The sequence below is a fragment of the Aplidium turbinatum genome, chromosome 13, assembly GCF_918807975.1.
Source record: "Aplidium turbinatum chromosome 13, kaAplTurb1.1, whole genome shotgun sequence".
Taxonomy (NCBI): Eukaryota; Metazoa; Chordata; class Ascidiacea; order Aplousobranchia; family Polyclinidae; genus Aplidium; species Aplidium turbinatum.
Genome location: NC_137484.1, coordinates 6218353 through 6227734, shown reverse-complemented (window position 1 = coordinate 6227734; position 9382 = coordinate 6218353). Strand labels below are relative to the sequence as shown.

The 9382-nt window shown below is 37.3% G+C and overlaps 1 protein-coding gene across 1 annotated transcript; it reads right to left on the bottom strand.

Annotated features, from left to right (window-relative positions):
- Positions 1 to 4567: 4567 nt before the first annotated feature.
- LOC145782325 (nibrin-like) lies at positions 4568 to 7349 on the bottom strand. Its single transcript, XM_082594116.1, has one exon. The coding sequence runs from the start codon at positions 7347 to 7349 to the stop codon at positions 5142 to 5144; it is 2208 nt and encodes a 735-aa protein (XP_082450242.1). The 3' UTR covers positions 4568 to 5141.
- Between the last annotated feature and the right edge of the window lie 2033 nt (positions 7350 to 9382).

Here is a 9382-nt window from a genome sequence, read left to right as displayed (position 1 = left end):
GTGACGCAATAAATTATTACGGATTTCTTCCGTTCATGAACAGTATTCCCTACTAACGCAAAATTTGTGCGCAAATGCCCAAACTCGTACTGTAACTTGAAAAGATGTCGGAGGAATTTTCGGTCGTAATGTCGGTGACGTTTTTCCAATAGAAGACTTTGTTTGACCGTGATTTTTTGTAAGTTTTCCATAGAAACTCGTCTTCCGTAACTGTTTTCAAAAGTTTTGAGTGACTACAGATTATTCCGACACGCATGTCTGAAGATATAACTTTTGCTAGTGTGTTCTTGCGTTAGACGCAGAGTCTACAAATGCATTCATTTTACATGCATTTCAAAAGAACTCTATCGCTAATGTGGTGATCGCGCGTCTTGAAATTGGCAGATGACTACACTAATGCATTCAATTTCGGTGATTTTTACCGATACCCTTCTATCTAGGTAGCGTCAGGCTTGATAGAACCGTCATCGGTTAATCCGGATGGAATCGCCGGTCAAATCGAATCCGGATTAACCGAGTTCTGCTGTACTTGTGGCCTGTCAGCAAATATAAACCCTTTGAACCACTGACGTAGGCCCTGTCCCCGAGTTTGACAGGGTGACGTTTTCTGCTTGTTGTTGTCTGTGAATTATTCTATTCACAAGCTGCCACTAAACGGAGAGCTGTCCTAAAAGTGCGTTGCTCAAGTGCAAACCCGAAGAACCAAAGCTTGCACTTCAAGTTTCTTCGTCCATAAAGTCAGGCGCTTAACCAACTGAGGTATCGAAGCAGACAGATAAGAAAACTTCTGTTTTTCACCAGTAGCGGATTTGAAGGGAAGAAGCTGGTCTTATTTCTCTCAAAGATGCATTGTTACTAAGCCTCCCAATGATTGTTCCGTGATTGTAGCAAAGGATATCTACAATTGGGGAACGTTCAAATATTACGTAACGCTTTTTTTCCGAATTTTTGACCCCCCCTCCCCCATGTAACGCCAACGTAACGCTTTTTTCAATCCCCCTTCCCCCATGTAACGCTTTTTCACTACGAATTCAGCACAAAAAACTACCATTCCGTACCCGAAAGCGTTACGTAACGTTTTGCTTGAACCCTCTCCCCCCCGATGTGACGCTAACGTAACGCTTTGCATAACCCCCCCCCCCCCTCCCCCTCGAAGGCGTTACGTAATATTTGAACGTTCCCTTGTTCTAATTCCGACCGAATCTTTTACCAAAATAAACAATGGCGTTGTTAATTAACGGTAATGTTTTAATAGAAGAATAAGAAAATACACATTGAATTGACAGAGGCGAAAAATCAGACAGTCCCAATCAGCAGCATTGAAGATTCGGTCATAGAATAGACAAGCAAAAGGTTTAAACTGAAAATTGAATGAGGCTGTTCACCAGGCATTAAATAATATGAGATGTTCTACTGGTGCAAATTGAGCTAAACTATCACAAGATGTATACAGTGACAATCTGCTTTTATTCCGACGTTTCGTCAATCAGACACGACTGACTTCTTCAGGGAGCTAGACCAGGTAGTGACTACCTGTCTAGCATGGCAAAACACAGGACCATGTTGCTGAAATCAACTAAACATGCAAAATGAAAATTCAACTTCAAGACAAAAAATTATCGCGCGCAAAGTTTGAAATAAGTTAGAAAAAAGGGGTCTTACAAGTTAACGATCAACAAGAAACTTAAATAACAACAAGAGAGGAGAGTGAACGGCATGAGTCATCATGATGAATCGAGTTTTGTACGCACTACTGCACAGTTTTACAATCAGCATGAAACCAATTTAAAAAACGTCAAATAAGCACTTACAATAGTTTTTTGTATATAGCAGGAAAAGAGATGCCATCATTGCGGTTCATTACATGAGGCTTTTGATTGATGAACCAACTTTCAGAAAACATTCACTTATTATAATCACTTTCAAATTTTAGAATTGCTCCAAGTTATTTTGTGATCTGAAGTTATGGCATGCATGCAGGGAGCAGAATGTTCTGGGCGTTGATATTTGAAAGCTCTTTTGTGTTCATTAATGCGAGATTTAAGATCTCGTTTTGTTTGGCCAACATAAATTAAATTGCAATCATCACACGAAACTTGGTACACTAAACCTGAGATTTCGCTTTGTTTCAAGGGGTCTTTCAAAGCGAAATCTCAGGTTTAGTGTGCCAAGTTTCGTGTGATGATTGCAATTTAATTTATGTTGGCCAAACAAAACGAGATCTTAAATCTCGCATTAATGAACACAAAAGAGCTTTCAAATATCAACGCCCAGAACATTCTGCTCCCTGCATGCATGCCATAACTTCAGATCACAAAATAACTTGGAGCAATTCTAAAATTTGAAAGTGATTATAATAAGTGAATGTTTTCTGAAAGTTGGTTCATCAATCAAAAGCCTCATGTAATGAACCGCAATGATGGCATCTCTTTTCCTGCTATCTACAAAAAACTATTGTAAGTTGTAAAACTGTGCAGTAGTGCGTACAAAAAAACTCGATTCATCATGATGACTCATGCCGTTCACTCTCCTCTCTTGTTGTTATTTAAGTTTCTTGTTGATCGTTAACATGTAAGACCCCTTTTTTCTAACTTATTTCAAACTTTGCGCGCGATAATTTTTTGTCTTGAAGTTGAATTTTCATTTTGCATGTTTAGTTGATTTCAGCAACATGGTCCTGTGTTTTGCCATGCTAGACAGGTAGTCACTACCTGGTCTAGCTCCCTGAAGAAGTCAGTCGTGTCTGATTGACGAAACGTCGGAATAAAAGCAGATTGTCACTGTATACATCTTGTGATAGTTTAGCTCAATTTGCACCAGTAGAACATCTCATATTATTTAAAAGGTTCAAACATTGGACCAGAATTGTAGTAGGATCTAATTCTAAACAATCAATTTTATGCAAAAACTGTCTAAATGCACATATGGGGAAATATATTGCCTTCAAAAAGCGATAGGTCAGTCTCATTATGCTCAATAAATTCATCATCATCGGCCATGCCTGAATAAGGCGTCGGCTATCGTGAGTCTCCACAACGATCGATTGTCGATAGTTCTTATTAAGTTTAGAAAATCGTTATGTTTACAAAATCAATAAATTATCATACTATTGTAAAAAATGATTTCGACACGTCATGGCGAGTCTCATCAAATTACAGAAGACACTGAGGCAGTGCAGTACCAAAAGCTTATAATGCACAATTAATATTGAATAAAAACTCATTTATAACAATATTCAGCAAACACGAGCTTAACCTGTAGCAGGCTTAAAACTACACTTACTTAAAAGGGTGCATTGGAAAACGAATAAACAGATAAACCGCTTCTTGAAATAAGAATGAACACAAACATTTTTATAAATGTGCTTGCATATCTCTTACTTATAGCCTTCCCATTGACACATTTATTGTATTTAACTGCATAATGCCGTATACAAACAATGCTCTAATCTGGCTCTGACGTGACAAGCTATGAAGGAATGCTAGAAGGTTGGTAAAAGTAAAGTTAGTATGCTTTCTAAGTTAATTGAAAGCGTTTCGTTGGCGATACAACTTTTTTTGAAGGATGTCCAATTGTTAAATTTGGAGAAGCAGACGGTGGAAATAGCTTTCTACTAAATATTCTCAAACGTGGGTTGGTGTCAACGGGTATACAGGAACTGCTCTCAGGCCAAAATAAATTTCAATCCAAGAAGTACCACATACAAAGCGAAATCTCTCAAAAACTTAACTTGACACGAAAACAAAATCAACTAACATGTCTGTAGAACGATTTGAATATTATTTAAAGATAGGACTTGATTCGCCACATTCTATATACGGTTGCGGCCAGTCGGTGTAATTTTAGTTTTGATACAGATTGGCCCGGCGAAATGTAGACTAAATTTCACATTAAATTTAAACTAATTTCCCGACTACTAAATTATTTGTATATAATACAGATCAGTGGCGTAGCCAAGGGGGAGGGGGGGGGTTTGGGGGTCACAACCCCCCCCTTTGGCACGCGTGTGACGTCACGATATTGAGAATGATGCTTTCAGTTTAAAACAAAAATTGCCTAATTTTAAACAAAATTGCATTAAAAGAGCGGGTTTTGCCAATACCAAACATTCAACCATCTCAGCCAGGAATTAGCAACAAGAAAACACAGAGACTTAGCTTTATTTCCGAAAAATGCCGATCTTATCCTTTTGCTATGCTACCAGACAGCACCATTTTACAGGAATATTTGTACCCACATTTTTGTTGAAAATGCTCTCAGAATGCACCAAATTCAAAGTAATTTTTCAAATTTTTCTGGGGGAGGCCCCCAGACCCCCCGCCATTGGGTGGTCAAGACCCCCCCCTTTCATAATTCCTGGCTACGCTACTGATACAGATTTATAGCATAATCACCCTAGAGTACTAATATTCTATAAAAAAATTTGAAAATTAAAATTACACCCATGGCGAAGACTTTAAATGAGATCATTGAAACGCACTGTCATAAGAAGCTATCACCTGCTAAGATTTTCAAGGTTTTAAAAAAAGATTGGGAGTCGTTCTGGTCTACACAAGGCAGTAAAAAGGTTCAGAGAGACTGGTGGCTGCTTAGTGCTTACCCCAAATGTCACGAGGTTCGTCACTCCAGAGAGGTTCGTAAAAAAACAAAAACTCACTAAGAACATCAAAAAAAAGTTGCAACGGAATCCTGGAAGGAGCACTAGAAAACTTGTTAAAGCACATGTTGACCGTTCAAGCGTCTAAAGGGTGCTTCAAGCGTCCACCCTGTAATTTTGCACTTTTCACTCCCTTCTCGGTTGACAAACGGGTGACAACATGACTTTACAATGAAAAGAAAAACACCTTAATTTTATTAGAACATTTCAGTCATGTAATTGGCAACTTGTTAATATCCTGATTAAAATGTCTCAATTTACATTTTATTTTTCATTACCACCCACCAAGCGGCATGAGCAGGCAGCAAAAGAAAATGTGGTTTTAAAAAACTTCAGGTGATAATGAAAACAACATAGATATAAATGTGAGATTATATCAATAGGCCATATGAGTGTTCGGATCCAAACTCCAGTGTTCCATGTAAAAAACTAAGTATATAATTTAGTATTACCCTGATCATATATTAATAACAGAATAACATGTCTATTTTACGTTTGCTGATTTTTTCCTAATTAATTTATCAAACGGATTAGAATCTTGGCTCTGACTTTCTGGAAGAGCATCTGCTGGTCCCCAACCATTAAAAGCATTATTGTGTTCAATGTGGTTCACATGGGCTACGAGGTCTCGACCGCCAATAATTTTAGGAATTTCTATAGAATGAAGGTTTGTTTGTGAGCCAGCATTTTTGTATGCAGGAGATATTTTAATAAACTTTTTAAAATTCTTGACTTTACTTGTTGCAGCGGATGTTGTCTGTGATGAAGACTTTTCTACCACAAATTCTCTTTTTTTTATGAGTGACGTTTTAACAACGTTACAGAGCCCAACATAATCCAAGTAAGCAACATCTTCATCTTCATTCGCAATGGCATCTTCAGGAACACTTGAAGCCACAAAAGCGACCTTGGCATCTTCGCCAGAAAAAGCTTCTTCTTTAACACGATTTTCACTATGAATTGCACTGTTTTGGTTATGCATATTGCTTAGATGTTCCTTTGTTGTTGATGTTGCAAGAAATACTTTTGAAGCAGCTGATTCTTTGGCAACACAGTCTGATTGCCGCTTGCTTCTGTTTTGCTGGCCGTCTTCTTGTACTGCAGTAGCAACAGGCTCTGATTTACAAGTCCACAAACTGTCATCATCGATGCAGCTGTTTGGGAATTCTTCTTTACAATCTATTACATCAGGTTCTGCAGCAATGAATGGTGGAGAAGTAGTTGCAGAAACTTCCTTTTTTAAAGGGACTTTCAAATCTTCATCAATCAAATGAGCACTTACTATGTCTTGGTGCTGATCTTTCTTTCGTCGTTTCGGTGCAGGTTTTATTTTTTGAGGTTTTCTTTTTAATATGCCTATACCTAAATCACTAAAAAGATCATCATTATCATCACTACTGAATGGGATCTTCTGTGATTTATCTAATTTAATTGATTTTGCTGGAGTTTGTTCTGCCACTCCAAACATATCACTGCTAGTATTGTGTAATCTCTTTTTGGAAACAGAAAACTCTGTGTCTCCAATTGTCTCAGCATATGACTCTAAGCACTCCGTTTCAGGAACTCTTGAAATAAAAAGACTTTCTGGTTGAGGGAAACTCTCATTTCTTGCTTTATCTTTCACACTTGTCAAGTTTTCTACTTTAACATCTTGAGAAAATGTTGCTCCAGGAATAGTGCGCTGAGTGAAAGTGTTTTCCGAGGAAAGTTCAAATTGTGGATTACTGTACACATCTGTGCAACAGTAAAGAAGCGCAAGGCCGATCTCATGTTCTTGAATAAAACGAAGATTTTTATCATTCATTAATTCCTGTATTTGGTTGAATTGTTGTTGTGTGAACAACTGAGAATCAGGTGCATTTCCAAGAAGCAAAAAAGCTGTACCAGGCAGGGGTAAAAGTTTGAAAAGAGCATCTGACTGTATGTCACTTACAAGCTTTGTTTCAGCTCCTGAAAGCCTGCAAGTTAAATCCAGTCTTTTCATTTGCTTTTTATTAAAAAACACAAAAGTTCGACTTTTAAAAAGCAATTTACGTAAAGGATTGGGCACAAAAGAACATTCTGCTTTATCCAAGCCTTCTTCTGTGATTGGTGGAACAAAATGAACACATTGTGGAAAAGCCTGTTTTTCATTGACTGCCTTTAAAAGTTTGTCAAAAAATTCGACCGTAACAATGGGACAAACACTTGCTAATGCCTGCGTCACTTTAATGTTCAAAATAATATTATCCATCACAAGGTGTGTGACATCTGAATTCCATTTATTGATTACTGTTCCTCCAAGTTTTGTGACTGTTTCTTTCAATCTTATTTGAGAAGATTCGTCCATCATCAAAGAAGTTACTACAAGCAATGGCTGACATTTCAGTTTGAAAAAAGTCCGCTGTACACCGATTCTAATTATATCACCATCTTGTAAAGTTGCTGTTTTATCAACTTTAGTATACTCAGCTTCAGTATAATTCTCCAACACATTTCTTGCATAAAATAGACCAAACTTGGATGTATCTGCAACAACCACTGTGAATTGATCATTGGAACCCCCAAATGTAACAGAGATTGTAGCATGCTTTCTACTGACGGAGGAGTCATCAGAAATGACAATATCAGCATCTTTTCTACCAATAGTGTATCGAGTATTAGTAAGTAGATGATGTTCCTGATTTCTGCTGATGGCGTGCAAAGACCACATGATGATGTTGGATCAATATGAAAACCTTGGCTTGGAAGAAATATGAAAATTCAGATTATGTTCATAACTGTGTCGCTTTCAAAGTAAAACAACCGTTTTCATTCTCTTTAAATAATATAACACAACTATAAACAAGCTGTGAACATGGTAAGTAATGTTTATAATAAAATTGATACTTCCAATAGTTAAAGCAAACAAACCCAAATTTGTGAGAAAACTGCAAAATTGCAAACACTTCCAGTGCGCCTGCCTCCACCAGACTGTCAATCAAACTGCTGTGCCAGCCTTCACTGCTGCCTGTGACCTGACAGTTTCACATTAGCACAGGAAGGGCCCGCAAGCGCAAAAAAGTGACATAAAGACAAAAAAGAGCATGAAATGACTGCGTTTACGCGCCGTAAACGTAGACAATTCCTACTTTTAAACATTTTACAGGTATAAGCAAACATTTCTTGTGTTTTGGCATGTATCTTTGCTAGTGTGGTTATCTTGCTTTATGCCTGAACAACCAACACAGGCATACGGCTAACAAATAAAATCAGCTAGGCAATCAGAAAATGATGGCATATTGGTGTAGGGAAAAATCAGCTCAAAATGTATTAGAATTTTGGAAGAGAGAATAGCCTTTCTAAAGACTAAATTAGATTTTTTATAAATACAGTAGCCTACCGGTACTGCAAATAGATGAAACAGAGCTTTTTCAATCATCAATCAATCATTTTATTTTTCGTCTATTTATATGCAGTTTGTGTATTACTTCGTTGTTATTTCGTTGTTGTTGTTCGTTATTTGTGCATTTGCAGTTTGTGTATTACTGTATTTCGTTGTTTTGTTTTGGATATGGACAGCTTTGTCTGATGCAAATAAAATATTATTATATGTATAATGTTAAAATAAGAACTTTAAAAAAACGCCAAAAAAATGCAAAGATGCCAAACCAAAGATTGCATTCCAAACGCATTAAAAAATCGCAAAATTTCACAAATTTAGCATTAAAAACGCCAATATGGCATCTTGCTCTGAAGTCTGATCTGTAGGGTTGCCAGAGGTTAATATAAAAAAGAGCCCAAGCGTATGCAAAAAGTAGCCCAAAAGTAGCCCAATTTTTTAGGGGGTTCTAAAATGGAGCCCAAGCAAAGAAATAGGCTGTTATACAAAATTTTTCTTGATCGCTTGATCATCAGTCCCAAATTACAAGTGTTTTTCCAGTTCTTCACATCTTTCAGACAGATTGGCAACCATGCATTCACTCAACTGTTTGTTAAAATAACTATTCCATTCAACTGTTTGTTAAAATAACTATATATTCAATTTAACTGTTTGTTAAAATAACTATGCAACTCAATTTATTTTTCTTTGTCAGAAAACAACAGCAATGATAAAGTTACCAATAGTTTATGGCAGGGGTGTGCAACGTGTGGCCCGCGGGCCAAATGTGACCAGCGAAGAAAAATTGTGCGGCCCGCGAAGATGTACCAATTTTGAATTGTGTGCGGCCCGCAAAACGTGTTTATAATTTAGTTTAGTCTGGTACATGTGAACAATTCATTGTGGAGTGGATTATTGTAATTTCGCACCTTATGTTAACCATTTTAGAAATTTCCCACCGGCCACCGCTAATCCGTTGTATTTAATTATTTGGAACGTCAGAAGATCAGAGGTGGAGCCCTGCTATTGTCTCTGGCTTTGTCGCCTTTTTATTTGATCTCTTGCTTTAGACCTTTTGTAGAGCCGGCTTGCGTCAAATTTAGCAGTTGCCTAATGTAGGCCTAGCCTATAGGCGTACAAGCAGTTGGATCAGAGCAACTTCAGCCTAGCGGCCCATTCCTTGCCAAATTTGTTGAACCAGTCAAAATAGAAAATTTGTTAAAATTAGAAGTAAAAAAGTAGAGGCATTGGAAGAAAAAAAATTGAAAAAGTGGCAATTGAAAAGGGCAAAACAAAACAATTGAATGAACTCAATGCAAGACTGCAGCAAAAAAACAGTATGCGAATGAGATGTATGGTCACATAAAAGGCTTTATGAACAAATT

What these genes read in the sequence shown, in the direction of transcription:
- LOC145782325 (XM_082594116.1), bottom strand. Translation starts at nt 7,349, where the DNA reads ATGTGGTCTTTGCACGCCATCAGCAGAAATCAGGAACATCATCTACTT.